This window comes from Silurus aristotelis (assembly GCF_946808225.1).
Source record: "Silurus aristotelis genome assembly, chromosome: 9".
Lineage (NCBI taxonomy): Eukaryota > Metazoa > Chordata > Actinopteri > Siluriformes > Siluridae > Silurus > Silurus aristotelis.
This window is the reverse complement of record NC_139582.1, coordinates 20,938,333-20,955,458: the sequence shown is the minus strand read 5'-3', so window position 1 is coordinate 20,955,458 and position 17,126 is coordinate 20,938,333. Positions and strand designations below refer to the sequence as shown.

Sequence of the window (17,126 nt, the reverse complement as noted above, 5' to 3'; positions counted from 1 at the left end):
TGTTTAAAAACAGAAAGTAAAGACCATTCCTGGTAGAACTGTGAACAAACAAGCTAAACAAACCTAATATCTATATTACAAACATCCAGCTTTTTCAGTGTGTGGAGTATGGAATGTTTAGTCTATCTTTCTTTGTTGCTAGTAATAGTTCTGTTAGTGAGAAAGGTAAGGTAGTTTGCTCTCTGACAGAGAAGATCCTAGTATTAGAGGAGCATGTCCAGATTCTAAAGAGGGTTAGTGAGAGCAGTAAAGATTTATTAGGCAGAGTTAGGAATCCCACCATTCAGAGTGGGTAATGACTCATGGCATACTCGCATTACCAAAGCTAACACTTAGGCTCTCCCATGGGAGCACTATTTGCTTAGCATGTCTAACAGGTTTGCTCTCTTCAGGGAAACATGGACTGAGAAACCTGAAAGAGCTCTGGTTATAGAACTCTATTCTAAGGCACATGAAATTAGCTAGGCCCTTCGAGGCACCAGCAGCACAGGTTAGATGTATACTGGGAGCCAGAGCACCAGATGTAACAGATCATCTTAGGTTTCCAGGCAAGCATAAGTTCTTTAAGATTTTAGGTTTTTATGTAGGTTCTACTTATATTTATGGTCTGATGAGTCCAAATTAAAACATTTTGGTTCTGACTCTCATGCCTTTGTTAAAAGGTGAATGGATGATTTTTGAATGTGTGGTTGCCACTGTGAAGCATGGACGAGGAAATGTTGTTAAGGTGCTTTGCTGGTGGCACTGTTGGTGACTTAAAAATTAAGGGCACACTTAACCAGCATGGCTACCAAAGCATTTTGCAGTGACATGTCATCCCATCTGGTTTGCACTGAAAGGGCCATCACTTGTTTTCCAACAGGACAATGACCCCAAACACATCTCTGTGTAAGAGCTTTTTTTCTTTTTTTTTTCTTTTTCTGTCCAGTGGAAAAGAATTATAGTTCCGTCATTGTGAGGTGTTCAACAGTTGGTGTCACCGAGAAGAGGCTGGGTTACCTTGTGAGTCTGGTTCCTCTATGCATATATATTTAATAATAATCTTTAATAATTTAACAATAAAAAAAAAAAAAATATATATATATATATATATATATATATATATATATATATATATATATATATATATAGCCCAGCCATTAGGGGGGCACAAGCCAGTGTACTCTTAGTGCCGGTCCCAAGCCCAGGTAAATGGGGAGGGTTGCGTTAGGAAGGGCATCCAGCGTAAAACATGTGCCAAATCAAATATGCGGATCACAAATGAGAATTTCATACCGGATCGGTCGAGGCCCGGGTTAACAACGACCGCCACAGGTATCGTTAGCCGACAGGGTACCGGTGGAAATTGGGCTACTGTTGGCCGAAGGAGGAGAAGGAGAGGAGGAAGACGTCTACAGAGACGGCGGGAAAAGGAGCAGTGTAGGAGAGTAGAGGTTCGGGTTGGTACTTTAAATGTTGGTACTATGACGGGTAAAGGGAGAGAGGTAGCTGATATGATGGAGAGGAGAAAGGTAGATATGCTGTGTGTTCAGGAGACCAAGTGGAAAGGGAGTAAGGCCAGGAACATTGGAGGTGGGTTTAAACTGTTTTATCATGGTGTGGATGGAAAGAGAAATGGTGTAGGGGTGATTCTGAAGGAAGAGTACAGTAAGAGTGTAGTGGAGGTGAAGAGAGTTTCTGATAGGGTGATGATCGTGAAGGTGGAGGTTGAAGGGATGATGATAAATGTCATCAGTGCCTATGCTCCACAAGTTGGCTGTGAGATGGAGGAGAAGGAAAGATTCTGGAGTGAATTAGATGAAGTGGTAGATGGTGTACCTAGGAAAGAACGATTGGTGATTGGGGCAGACTTTAATGGGCATGTAGGTGAAGGGAACAGAGGTGATGAGGAGGTGATGGGTAGGTATGGTTTCAAGGAGAGGAATGTGGAAGGGCAGATGGTGGTAGATTTTGCTAAAAGGATGGAAATGGCAGTGGTGAACACGTATTTTAAGAAGAAGGAGGATCATAGGGTGACGTATAAGAGTGGAGGAAGGTGCACACAGGTGGATTATGTTCTGTGTAGGAGATGCAACCTGAAGGAGATTGGAGACTGTAAGGTGTTGGCGGGGGACAGTGTAGCTAGACAGCATCGGATGGTGGTCTGTAGGATGGTTTTGGAGGCGAAGAAGAAGAGGAGGAAAGTAAGGATTGAAAGAAGAATAAGATGGTGGAAACTGAAGGAGGAAGAGTGTAGTGTGAGGTTCAGGGAAGAGGTCAGACAGGGGCTTGGTGGTGGTGAAGAGGTGCAGGATGATTGGGCAACTACTGCAGGAGCGATGAGGGAGGCAGCTAGAAAAGTACTTGGTGTGACATCTGGAAATAGAAAGCAAGACAAGGAGACGTGGTGGTGGAATGAGGAAGTGCAGGAGAGCATTAGGGGAAAGAGGTTGGCAAAACAGAAGTGGGATCAACAGAGTGATGAGAAAAGTAGGCAGGAGTACAAGGAGATGCGGCAGCAGGTAAAAAGAGATGTGGCGAAAGCCAAGGAAAAGGCATATGAGGAGCTGTATAAGAGGTTGGACACTAAGGAAGGAGAAAAGGATTTGTACCGATTGGCCAGGCAGAGGGACCGAGCTGGGAAGGATGTACTGCAAGTTAGAGCAATAAAGGATGGAGAGGGAAATGTGTTGACTAATGAGGAGAGTGTGTTGAGAAGATGGAGGGAGTATTTTGAGCAGCTGATGAATAAGGAAAATCAGAGAGAGAGAAGGTTGGAGGATGTTGGTGAAGCAGGATGTAGATAGGATTAGTAAGGAGGAAGTGAGAGCAGCGATTAAGAGGATGAAGAATGGAAAGTCGGTTGGACCAGATGACATACCAGTAGAAGCGTGGAGATGTTTAGGAGAGATGGCAGTGGAGTTTTTAACCAGATTGTTTAACAGGATTCTGGAAGGGGAGAGGATGCCTGAGGAATGGAGAAGGAGTGTGCTGGTACCGATCTTTAAACATAAGGGAGATGTGCAGACCTGCAGTAACTACAGGGGAATTAAGCTGATCAGTCACACCATGAAGTTATGGGAAAGAGTAGTGGAAGCCAGGCTAAGAGAAGAGGTGACCATCTGTGAGCAACAGTATGGTTTCATGCCGAGGAAGAGCACCACAGATGCCTTATTTGCTTTGAGGATGTTGATGGAGAAGTATAGAGAAGGACAGAAGGAGCTGCATTGTGTATTTGTGGATTTAGAGAAAGCGTACGACAGGGTGCCGAGAGAGGAGTTGTGGTATTGTATGAGGAAGTCAGGTGTGTCAGAGAAGTATGTGAGGGTGGTGCAGGACATGTATGAGGACAGTGTGACGGCAGTGAAGTGTGCAGTAGGTACGACAGACTGGTTCAGGGTGAAGGTTGGACTGCATCAAGGATCGGCCCTGAGCCCTTTCCTGTTTGCAGTGGTGATGGACAGGTTGACGGACGAGGGCAGACAGGAGTCTCCCTGGACTATGATGTTTGCAAATGATATTGTGATTTGTGGTGAGAGTAGAGAGCAGGTTGAGAAGAGCCTGGAGAGGTGGAGATATGCGCTTGAGAGAAGGGGAATGAAAGTCAGTAGGAGTAAGACAGAGTACATGTGTGTGAATGAGAGGGAGGGCAGTGGAGTGATGCGGTTGCAGGGAGAAGAGGTGGAGAAGGTGGAGGAGTTCAGGTACCTGGGGTCAACAGTGCAAAGTAATGGAGAGTGTGTTAGAGAGGTAAAGAAAAGAGTGCAGGCAGGGTGGAGTGGGTGGAGAAGAGTGACAGGAGTGATTTGTGATAGTAGGGTATCTGCAAGAATGAAAGGGAAAGTTTATAGGACTGTGGTGAGACCTGCGATGTTGTATGGATTAGAGACAGTGGCATTGAGTAAAAGACAGAAGATGGAGCTGGAGGTAGCAGAGCTGAAGATGTTAAGGTTTTCGTTGGGAGTGACGAGGATGGACAAGATTAGAAATGAGTTTATTAGAGGGACAGCACATGTAGGATGTTTTGGTGACAAGGTGAGGGAGGCGAGATTGAGATGGTTTGGACATGTGCAGAGAAGGGACACGAATTATATTGGTAGAAAAATGCTGAAGATATATATATATATATATATATATATATATATATATATATATATATATATATATATATATATATATTTTTTTTTTTTTTTTTTTTTTTTTATTGTTAAATTATTAAAGATTATTATTAAATATATATATATATATATATATATATATATATATATATATATATATATATATATATATATATATATATATATATACACTGACACACACGCACATATATTTATTTATTTTTATTTTATTTTTATTTATTTATTCCCAATAGTTTATTCTCTTAATGTCATGCAATTTTTACTAGTGTGCTTTGCTCAAGGAGCAGTGCCAAGTATAATTTTATATTGGAGTTTCTATCAGATTTTACCCGTCATTCATTTTGCTTGGGAGATTTTCTGCCATTCTTCATTGCAAATCTCAAGATTGGTCGGGTTGAATGGGGATTGTTGGGGAACAGCTACTTGCAGCTATTTCCAGAAATGTTTACTAGGGTTCAAGTCAGGGCTCTGACTGGGCTACTCTATAACGTTCACAGAGTTTTCCTGCAGGAAAGTGAACTTTTGGCCCAGTCTGAGGTTGTGGGCACTGTGAAACAGGTTTTTATTGAGGATATTTCTGAACCCTGACCAGTTGCTCAGTCTATGCTGCCGAAAAACACCCTCACAGCATGATGTGGCCACCATCATGCTCCACTGTTGGGAAAGTATTGTACAGGTGATGAGCAGTGAATGATTTCCTCCATACATATCATTTAGATATAACTGAGTATTCATCAGACCAGAGTTTCTCGTTTCTTACTGTCTAAGTGTGCTTCAGGTGGTTATTGGCAAACTCCAAGCAGGCTTCCATCTACAGTAGTTACCTTGCCATAAAGCCCAGATCAGTGGAAGGCTGCAGTGATGATTGTCCTTTTGAAACTTTGTCCGATCTCCAAACAGGATCTCCAGATCTCAGATAAGGTGACATTCGGGTTCTCTTACTAAGGCCTTCTCCCCTGATTGCTCAGTTTGGCCAGGTGACCAGCTCTTGGAATAGTCCTGGTTGTGCCAAACGATTTGAGAATTATGTAGGCCATTGTGCTCTTGGGAATCTCCGGAGCAAAAGCAATTTTTTTATAGTCTGCTCCAGATTTGTGCCTTATGACAATCTTGCCTTTAAGCTGTGCATGCAGTTCCTCTGACCTCTTGGCTTGGTTTTTGCTGTGATGCATTGTCAGTATTGAGAGGTGTGTTTCAGCAATAAGCAAAAGAATTGGGAGGCACCTTAAGGCAACTTAATTATTATTATATATTTTATTATATATATTTTTCATAATAAACTAAATACTTTAGACTTATACAATCACAATGAGAATACTTTATAATGATACTGTTTCACTTACCCTGAGTGGATGGGACTGGACAGGGTGTTCTGTGCATGGTTTACTGTGTCTGGAGTCCAGCTATAATGCCTGAAATGTTCGTTCTGTTCCCGAGTGACTGAGAGGTGCTGGAAATATGTCACACACACACACACACACACACACACACACACACACACACACACACACACACATAAAGATATGTACAGTGAGAGATCTTGTAAAAAGCACCGACTTACACACTGGGCAGTAAAATAATGGTAATGTGTTTCAGCTATGGCCATAGTTGTATAAAAAATTTGATTTTTTTATTTTTTTATAAAGAAACCTAAAATTACCTTTGGTGGCTCATCGCTGAAGTGGTGTTGTACTGTGGCCCCCATCAGAGTTTTGGTTTAATGGTTTTTTTTAATCCCTGACCCACTGAACTACAGTATAAGGAGGTTATAGTGATTATAAAGTAATTATAGGGTCTACAAATTTAAGGCTAAGTCCTACAAATGCATTTAATGGGAAGCATTTCATTATTTTAAGATACTAACCACCTCAGTTTACATTTAGCAGGCTCATTATTTGCCATTATTTTTGCTTCATTTCCACCTCAGAACCAAATTTGTACAACTGCTACATCATACATTTCTGTGCTGTTATTAAACAGTTCTATTGCATTATTTATATGCTTTAAGATTTAAATGTAATTTATACTAACTGTGTAAGTGTGTAAAGTCTTAAACACTTAAAAATTGAAAATGATTCATACAAGCATGATTTTGTCTGAATAAAGCCAGTTTGTTTTTGGAGAATTCATAACCTCTTCCCTCCACCCAAGCCAGTGAGCTCTCCACACTGGTGCAAAACCTGAGAAATAAGGAAGAGTTGTTCATTTATGCCACCATGGAGTCTTCACCACTAAGTGAGCTGGTTAAAGCCCTTGCAGAGCTCCAGCAGACACAACACCAAGCCCTTCTCCAAGTGCACACAGAGCAGTATCAACACCTTCAGGCAATGCTTCAAAGGGGAGGACTAGAAGGCATTTTGTAGTATGCTCAAGAAACAGAGTGCTCCAACTGCAGCCACAACAGCTGCCACCTACATCCTGCTCAACAAAATGGGGCTCTAAGATGATGCCTGGGCTTTCCTTGAGTTGTATGAGCAAGTGGCCACCATGCAAGGCCGACCAGCATCAGAACAGGCACTCCACTTGCTGCCACTTCTCCCTGGTAAAGCCCAGCAGCTCCTGGGGCACCTGCCTACAGTATTACCCCTGAAATGGTCAATTATCCAGCGGGTCAGCAGTACCCCTGAGCAGCACAGACAGCGCTTCCACTTCCTAACACTCCATGAGGTTAGCTGGCCATTTGCGTTCATGCAGCTGGATGGTAGTGGCTGCTGGAGAAGGAGGGTGACACCAAAAAAAAAATAAAAATCAACCTGTTGACTCTGGAGCAGTATTTCACCTGACTCCTAATAAGCATGGTAAAGTGGGTCCAGTGCCAGCATCTTTCATTGTTGGATTAGGCAGTCCAGCTGTCTGAAGACCATTTGGCGGTGTACCCAGGAACAGGCAACTTTTCTCATGTTCTCTCTCTCCCTCTCATTCTGCCTCTTCCTTACCCTGCTCTCCCACATACACATTTCTCAGAAATGAGGATCCCCCAAGGCCGGTGCCCCACACTTACACATCTCTCCCTCTACCTCCTTATGGACACATCTGTCTGTTTTTGTCCCCACAGGTAGGTAATTCTGATATCATAATGTGTTGGAGAGAAGCATGGGTTGGCCTGCTGGCACTTCGGGAAGCCCAGCCATTTCCAGGACCAATGTACCGTGAGGAATGTATAGGTGGTGGTTCAGATGCTCAATGCAGTAGAAACGTAGTGGAGTAAAGCTACATGTAAAAGCTGCAATCTGTGGAGAACCACTGAACATTTACCTGCCTTCTATCTCCTTTTTGTTTTACAGATGAATGCCTCAGAACTGGGAGCTGGGGAATGTGTTGTCCCTGGTTGGTGAAGGGGGAGGAGTGCCCTCAGCTATAAGCTCTCAATGCAATCCAGACTGTACAACACTATAAAAAGGAGTGCCTGGAATTCGGATTATGGGTCCTCACCTTCCAAGACTATCAGCTGGGACAGCCCTTTACTCTCTATTTAGACTACTTCCTGCGCCAATGGCTCTATTGCATGAGAAATACTAACTCGCAGATTACTCTGTTATATCTGGCACATCAGATTTTAAACTTTGAGGTGGTCACAAAACAGGGGGCAAAGTTGACTCTGGCCAATTTCTTCTTTCAGTTGGCAGGGGGGTATGTTTTAGTGGGCTTTTGGCCAGGCGTTTGTGTATAGGCTTAAACATTAAAAAGTGAAAATGTCTTCCAAGGGCATGATTATAGCCATATAAAGCCAGTATTTTGTCAGTAGTTAAGCCTTTTGTCAGTAGTTTATACAAGTTTATAAACTCTTTATCTCTGTAAAGCTGCCTTGAGACAAAATCAATTGTGAAAAGTGCAATACAAATTAAGTAAATAAACTTGCTTAAATGTAAATCATGACAAAAAGCATACAAAATGAACATTTTATAGTCAAGATGCACACATTATATTTTAACTATTCAATGTGGACTCTCAGGGTTGGGCAACAAACTAAAGAGAATAAAAGTAGCAGGAAATGTTTTCATAGGTCTCACCGTGCTTTTGGTTGGAACAAGGATGTCCTCAATTATGCTGTCTCTTGCAACTGATGCACGCTTCACAGTGTTGGATCTGTCCGAGCTACGGGAACGCATTCTGTGGTGTCTAATTGAATTATATACAAACAAACACACACACACACAAACACACAGAATTGAAGGGGGAGAAAAACAGAGAGAGAGAGTGAGAGCGAGAGATGAGATATACATAGAGGGACAAACAAAACACAAATATTACTGCATGTAAGAAACAGTCCTTCATGTCCAGAAAATGGCAGAGAGACTGTCTTTCTGAGCTTTCTGAGGGCAGAAAAAACAGCAGATGCTCAAAGAGGTGGATGGCAATACAATAAATGCGCATGCGCATTACCATATGTGCTTATGCTGCAGTTCTGTTAAGACTGCAAGCCTGCACTGTACTACATGTGTGAGTTCTGAATTAGTAAGCAAAACTGCATCTGAAATGCTGCATTGTTCAGCACAGGAGCTATAATAAAGTAGAACTTCATTAAGCACCTCACAAATGGATGAACAATATGCCTAAATCTGTATTCTCAATTTGCATAGGTCAGTATTTTCAATCAATCTGTTTGTGTGCTATTTTAAATTAAAGCAATTTTTAGGGGGTTTTTTGTACACGTAAAGAGAGTTTCAGGAGTTTTGCCTTATATTATGTATAATCTGTCATGGTGCAACTTTGCAGTATTCTCTTTCCTATCTCGGCATTGATCATAAGAATATATATTTCGAGAAAAAAAATCTATTATTTGTGTGATCTATTATCTACTATAGACTCCAAAGAGAGTTGGTAGTTTGTGCAGTGTAGTATGTGGTAGGAGTATGTTAAAGTTGAGTTCATCAGACAAACCTTGAACATTTAAGAGATTTTTCACTAAAGATATTGCTACAACAAAAATTACGCAGATGTTGCTTATATAAGGTTATAAGACTAGCTCTGTTTTCAAAAAAGAAATGCTCCCAGCATTACTCCCACTTCTGAAATATGTCCTGGACATCTCCTTTTTAAAGCATGTCAAGAACCTTCTGGATTTCCACAGTGGTGTCAAAACTGCAACCTTTGAGCTGGATCTTCATCTTTGGGAAGAGGGCAAAGTCCGCAGGAGCCAAATCTGGTGAGAAGGGTGTGTGCGGAAGTAAGATCATGTGGATCGTTCTCGGACGGTCATCATGCACAAGTTGCCAAATTGTTTAGACATTTTCGTTTGTTGAGCTCTTGAAGATGCTCCTGACCTCCCAACATCTTCCACTGCTGTTCTCCTCTTGAAGCAAACAGGGCACTTAAAACACCTCAAAAGTCTCATTGCAGTATCGCCCGTATCGCAAACGTATGTCATGTCAAACAGCTCTGTGGCAGATTTGCCCAGTTTTATGCTCTTTCTTCTAACCTACGGTCCATGATGAATTTGCAGATGTGGTAAAGCACGTGGTCAGAATAGCACCAGTTAGCACCATTAGTCTTAAAACTTTTTGGTACCGGTTCGTAGTAACTAGCTTATAGTTTGCTGGGGGGTTTGCCCATAGTTTCGAAAACACTTAAATCTTTTCCAAAAATTACACCATAGGAAAGTATTTTGGTCACCAAAAAGAATGCAAAATATCTGTTTTTACTATTAAGGTGGCCTTGAAGAATTTCAGAAAAAAAATAAAGCAGACAAGCATACTAAATCCTATGGATACCATTGTGTTGTGCTAAGAAAGCGTATTGGCAGAGGTATGAACTGGTAGGCATAAATCCTGTTTACCATGTCAAAGAAGTAAATTGGGAAAAGGGCTAAATTTGGCAGGTCACTTCATGACGAGTGTAGAGAAGAAAACAAATGTGAAACTGAGAGCATCTGTGCTGAGTATGCAAAAGAAAAACTCAATCAGATTTTAAATCAAAATAGTTGATCCATTGTTTTAATGTATTACATGCACAGTGCATGTAATACATTACAAAATGGTAATGGTTGTAGGTTGTAGTGCAAACACACATTTTATAAACAGTTTATAAACAGATGCCAAAAATAACCATGGTAACCTCACAGTAGAAATTGATGTCTAGGCATACTTTCAGCAAACTCACAAAGAAATGGGGATAAAAGACATGAGCACAGAATGTCAAGAAGAAGGAAGATTTGATGTGGTGTTGTGAGGGAAAATGGAAACATGAAAAGTTAAAGATAAAAAAAAGCAATTCAAACGATAAAGAAATAGCATTCGGTACTTTCAATGTTCAGATGCCTAAGAAAGAAGACCCTTTTCCATATGTTTTACCAAAGGTTCAGTAGTAAACATAAGGAACAGGGAGAGTGGAAGAACAAATGGAAAGAACAAAAGCATGCAAGGCACAGAAGTAAAGTGAAAAGGGCATATAATAAAGGAAAAAGAGCAACATTATCTGATTTAATATCAAGAGCAAACCTATATGAACTTATTTAAAAGAGATGTGTGATGTGATAGGAAAACCTTCGTTGGTGCCGTCATGATTGATTTAATAAAAGTGTCAAGTGAATCAAAAGGAAAATAGTAGAAACGGAATCAAATGCTAACATGTACTGGCGAGAGGCAATAAAAGGGGATGTGTGTAGAAGTGTTGCTAAGTGGGTAAAAATTATTGAGGCTCTGATCCCTGGGGTGCAACCATTTACATCTGAATTTCATTGTACAATAATATATGACCCAAAGCAAGATTTATTAATTGATAATAAAATAAACTGGCAGAAAAGTATTTAAAATACTCCTGTTATCTTAACTCATGGTGATAAGCCAACATGGAGTGAATTTGTTACAAGTTTGTTCCAGATCCTAATACCAACTATCGAACACAGTGTTTGAGGGGAAGTGGTAATAATTTGGACTTGCAGCCAGAGAACCTGGGCAACTTGCAGTCATTGATTTGGCTATGAGCTTCTCTGTCTATCAAAGTATGAAACAAATATGAGGCCAGCTGCACAGGTGGGAAGTAACGGAGTACAAATACTTCGTTACTGTACTTAAGTAGAATTTTCTGGTATGAGTACTTTACTCCACTATTTATTTTTCCGACAACTTTTTACTTTTACTCATTACATTTTTACACAAATATCTGTACTTTTTACTTCTTACATTTTCAAAACCGGCTCGTTACTTTAGTTTGAATCCATTGATTTGGTGAAATATAATTTTTTATTTTCACTGCGCGCCGATTTCAGCCGAACAACCGATTATTTTCAATTTAGCATTTTTGTTTTTACCATTTTTATTAAAAAAATATACATACATAAATAAATAACTAAATATAAAAGAGGCAAAATTAAAACCTCCAGCAAAACATACACTTATTCACGACGTCCTTTCTTTACTTAGATATAAAATAAATAAATAAATTCCACTGAAAAATAATTTTAATCAGTAAACACAAAATTCGCCATGTTTTACACAATTTACCCTCTAGGTGGCGTTTTGTGGGTTTTTCCCTCATAATGGCGACACAAACTTAAATGACTTTCGTTATTGATCGTACAGATAAAAACAAAACATCGTTCAAATCTGTAAAATGTCTATGATTATATATATATATATATATATATATATCCGGTATCACCTCATTAACTGTCCGTGTGGAAACATAGCAAAAGCTCTTAATGATGTCCACACGTCTCTGCACTGTTATAGCCTTTATATGTAATCACTGTACATATGCTTACATACATATCACATGCTGTACATATGATACATATTTATCAGCACTATTTGCACGATTGCTACTTTTTGCACTTCTGGTAGATGCCAAACTGCATTTCGTTGCTGTGTACCTGCACTATGCAATGACAATGTTCTATCTATCTATCTATCTATCTATCTATCTATCTATCTATCTATCTATCTATCTGTCTGTCTGTCTGTCTGTCTGTCTGTCTGTCTGTCTGTCTGTCTGTCTGTCTGTCTGTCTGTCTGTCTAATATTAATATGATGTGAGGTCCAGTTAACAGCTAAAACAGGTAGAAGTAATAACTACTTTTTACTTAAGTACATGTCAGAGCCAAGACTTCTTTACTTTCACTTAAGTAAAAAGCTATAATCAGTACTTCAACTTTTACCCGAGTATTTTAAAACATGAGTATCTGTACTTCTACTTAAGTAAAGGATGTGTGTACTTTTGCCACCTCTGGCCAGCTGTCCAACAGCTGAAACTTTGCCAAAACTGAGTAATGCAACAGGACAATTCTACAACAGAACGCAGAAAAATAACATAATCAAGGTGTTGCAATGGCCCACTTCAAAGTCCAGACCTTAACCCGAACTTAACCTTACTGAAACAGTGTGGCAGGACTTTAAGAAATCTGTACATAAACAAATTCCTGCAAACCTCAATAAACTCAATGAACTTCACTATAAGAGTAATAAAGTCATACAGAACACGATTACTCTAACACCTGCTAAAGGTGGTTCTCCAAGCTATTGCATCACAAGCTGTAGTTCACACATGGTTTCTGCATTTTGACTTACTTTTAAAAAATAACTAATATGGTGTAATATGTTGTGTTGTTAATTTGAAGTTGTATTTTCCTAAATCTAAGATCCGATGTGGACCAGATGATTTTTATTATCTCTCATCTTTAAACTAGAGGTCAACTGATCATGGATTCAAAAATTAAAAACTAAAAAGAAACATTACTGAATCATGAAAATGTGCAAAAAGCAATAAATATGAATATCTTAATTAAAAAACAAACAGCACGTGGCATCAGTGATTCACCTCTAGAGGCCGGTCTCCCAATGATAGCAGATTGTAAGCTGGAAAAACTATTGGTATGGACTTTTGCTGATAGCTGACAGTTCCAACTATCAGTGCCAATTAATCAGCAAAAACAATGAATTGGTCGACCTCCGAATAAAACCAAGGAATTCAAAGAGGGTGTACTTTCATTTTCACAACTGTATGTGGCTTTAGGGCGGTCTAATGATTGCACTGCCCTATGCATATGTGGAAGCATTTACACTCAGAACAAAGTCATAGCACTAAACAAACAGAGATTAATTTTTTTATGACTGTCCAACATCTATATATGAAAATAGAAATAGAATATTAAAAGAAAACCTAAACTAAATAAATAAAAAAGTATATTAAAGTATTATGTATAACTATAGAGTATATATATATATATATATATATATATATATATATATATTACAGTATATATATATATATATAGTTAGGCAGGTCATACATTTTATTTAAAAACCGAGAGAATAGGCAGGACCAATCCTAAAAGGGCTTTATGACTTATCATTATGGCAGCTTGGAAAGCAAATTGTGTTCTTTCAAACAGATTATATACAACAAGGACCAAATTGCAATTTGAGCTTGTCTTGCAGCCACACAACCTGAGAAAGTCCAGAACATAAGCCCACTGAGATTTGGTGGTAAGATCTTAGGAGAGTTGTGTCTCACTGTTTGGATTTAAATAAGCATATACCTATGATTGGATGTAATTATGCAGTGATTAATATTTTAGCTGCCAACAATCCAGTGAACTCTTAACTAATGCAGTGAGTAGCTTCCATTTCATAAACATCTTTGTTAGATGGTGTTTCCAGTGCTTGTGAAAGCGATGCCGTTGTGTTTCATAAGGGGCAAATGACTGGCCTTTAAAAAGCAAAGAAAAAAATTATCCAAGGAAACTGCTGAAAAAGGAAAATGCGATCACACAAATCTGGCAGCTATGCCATATGCTATATAATGTCTGCTGAGCCGAGACCTGACCGAGTGAAGCATCGCCTCATGTGCTTCCCTCTTTGATGAAATTATCATTGCTCAGCAGATAATATCAGTCCTTTTGAGTCATGAAAAATACCTTAGGTTTAAATAAAAGAAAAAACAGAAAAAGAGGCCGATTTAGAGGACAAGGGGGATTAGAAACGGATGATCCGCTGTGGCAACCCCTAATAGGAGAAGCAGAAAGAAGAAGAAGAAGACACTTCTAGTACTGAAAACAGAATTTTCAGTAATGCCAGTCAGAGTTGGCTTGGTTTTATGCATAATTTGAGGTTTCTTAAATCTATCATAAATCATTAGAGTGATTGGTTTTGCCTGTACCGTTCTTTGAGGTATAAAGACGCTACTTTGTTTTTTTGTTGTTGCTGTTTCACTTGCTTTCCTTTTAAATATGAATGAAAAAAAACGGAAAATTAACAAACATGTTCTGGTTTTTTTTTTAGTTCGACTTTGTCAAGTCAAGTCAAGTCAAATCAAGTCAAGTCAAGAAGCTTTTATTGTCATTTTAACCATATATAGCTGACGCAGTACACAGTGAAATGAAACAACGTTCCTCCAGAACCCTGATGCTACATACAACAACAATCAGAGAAACAGAAAACACAGGGCTAAGGACTAGTAAGTGTCCTCGCCACATAAAAATGCATCGTGTGCAACCTGGTGCAAACAGTGCAAAGACAACACAAGACAGTGCAAGGCAATACAAGACAGTGTAAGACAAATACACAAAACACAAAATAGCTCCGCCTGTAAACCTGTTGTATATTACACACTGTAGTGTGTAAGAGACATGAAGTGAACAGTAACAAAAATGTAAACAAAATGTTGAGAGCAATAGCAGAAAAGATGTGCAAAAACAGCATGTAAACAGTTTATGGTAATAAAGTGATGTAATGTGAGTGGTACTGAAGATCACTCACGTGAGTAAATGATGAACATGGACATGAACAAGGAACTTTTTAGAACATAGAACATCAACTGAAACGATATCTTGTAAGAAAGTGTTCCTTTCTTTAATAACGAAGGTAATTGCTGTAGCATTCAGTGTTTCTCCTCTGTCTTGCGCTTCATTATGTCCACATTGTGCCTCGGCGTGCTCGAATAGTCTACCGCACATGAACTACGCGCGTGATCACTTACGACCTTGTGCCTGCAAAACGTTTTCTTTTATTTAAGTTGCCATTGTTGCTTATGTGGAGTAGATACCTAACAGTTTATTTGTTTTTAGCAATCTATTCTTTTTGTTATATTTTAAGACTATTTTGCGGGAGTCACACGAATGATTGTATTCTCCTGCAACCCACACACACGAGTATTTTACTCGCATTCACCCATCAAATCTCTACACCCATCAATCATTTGCGTTGGGACCCACGGGTGTGCAGGCTCTAGTGTGAAGCCTATTTTAGTGTGGGTCTTATGACAGCGCCTCCTACAGGACGCGACATCCTGATGCAGAGATGCGCACACAGCCATACCTGAACTCTGGTCCATGGTGCATCATTTAATATAATTACTACACACTAATGAACACAGTGCAAGCAGGAGAAGTTGATACCTGGCAGACCTGGGTCCAGCGTTGAATTCCATGTCCTGCGACAACAGTGAAGCGCCAACCCTTTTCGTTCAGGTCGTGTAGCCACAGATATATCTCCGTCTCATCTTCACCTGAGGGACCAGCACGAGTTACAGTATGCACACAGCAGCAGCGGCTCACACGCAAATGGATTTCCCACTGTTTCAGAAGAACTGCTAATAGTTTGGGTTCCTGAAGAAAACGTTGCTCCAAGATCAGCGTAGTTACAATGTAACAACATAGGAATGCATCCTGTCAGGGGATGCGCATCATCCCCAACATCCGGCTGGACCACTTCCCATTACCTTCCTATTCCCATTCGTCTGTGAGTTATAAAGGTCTATAAACCATCAATCTATTTTGAGCTATGCAGTTTAAAATGGAAAAGAAAGCATTATAGAAAAATTCTCCCGCATCACCAATGCCAGAAGCTAGAAGCCCACCCCGCCTCTCTCTCTCTCTCTCTCTCTCTCTCTCTCTCTCTCTCTCTATCTATTTATCTCTCTCTCCCTCTTTCTCTCTCTGCGGCATTCCCCCCTCCTTTCTTCGCTCACTGACTAATTGCTTCTCCGCAAGGTTCAGGCTTGACTATTATAATACCTCCATCATGTACTAATTACGACACACACACACACACACACACACCTCTGTAGAATTTGAGGGCACACTGCGGATTTTCTTTTCCAGCACTAGCATGACAGATCAACATTTACTGCCACTTTCTACTCCTGTACAGGCGCTTTTTCCAACACCGCAGTACAGCATTATGGCCAAATCTCTGACCAACAAGCGCAGAAAACTCACATGATGCTGCAGCCGCATCCACGCTTTAAATCCCCGCAGTGAAATGATCTCCCATGTGTACAGAGTAGAGGGACTGGGATTAGGACTAGGTACAGTACGTGTACACTTTTTATTCACATTGAGATCTGGGCTACAGCACACACACACACACACACACCGAAACGCTTGAACGTGTAAACGATCGCGTGCCTGCGTGTGTGCGTGTGTGTGTGTGTGTGTGTGTGTGAGCGCGTGCGTGTGTGTGTTTACGTGTTTTTATTATTATTATTATTTTTTAATAATTAATTCAAATCTATCCAGTTTTATTTCTATAGCTCTTTTAACAATTGTCCCAAAACAGCTTTACAAAGATAAATAGGTAATGCAAGTTAAATGTATACTTTTAGTAAATATAATTTTAGTGCCTATAAGTTTATCCCTAATAAGCAAACCAGTGGCAACAGTAGCAAATAAAAATTTCCTGAGATTTCATTAAGAAGAAACCACGAGAGAATCACAACCTCATTCTCAACATTGGGTGGCGCCAAATGTCACCTATGAGACTTGGGAACTTTGAGGTGCAAGATATGGCATTCGGTTTGGAGGTGTTCAAAGGGAAATAAATACTTTTGTTTCTTTTTTAATAGATTGTTTTTCATTTTTTATGGAAGTGAGTGCAGTGTAATGCTTAAATAGCTTTTTCTGTTTTAGCTTTAAATAGTTTTATTAACATTAACACTACATTGGCTCAGGACGACAGGTTGGTGTTTGCATTTAAGCACCTGAACACTACACTTCAGCAATGATGGAACTGTAATGAATGGGCATTCAGTGTCACCCAGATAAGTGACTACTTTTTCAGTAGTAGTTTTTAC

At 39.7% G+C, this 17,126-nt stretch overlaps 1 protein-coding gene across 15 annotated transcripts in view; it reads right to left on the bottom strand.

Annotated features, from left to right (window-relative positions):
- LOC310731065 (ankyrin-3-like) overlaps window positions 1-16,447 on the bottom strand; it is an 89,458-nt gene extending 73,011 nt beyond the window's left edge. For 14 of the 15 annotated variants that reach the window (XM_083550388.1, XM_083550397.1, XM_083550398.1 and 11 more), the window contains exons 1-3: window positions 15,451-15,943; window positions 8,129-8,237; window positions 5,462-5,568 (exon numbers count right to left, since the gene is read on the bottom strand). In XM_083550388.1, the coding sequence (XP_083406514.1) occupies window positions 5,462-5,568; window positions 8,129-8,237; window positions 15,451-15,482 (248 nt within the window). In that variant the 5' untranslated portion in view covers window positions 15,483-15,943. Of the gene's footprint in view, window positions 1-5,461; window positions 5,569-8,128; window positions 8,238-15,450; window positions 15,944-16,272 lie in introns of those variants that run through there. The other variant, XM_083550396.1, reaches the window with a different exon arrangement.
- Window positions 16,448-17,126: the final 679 nt, after the last annotated feature.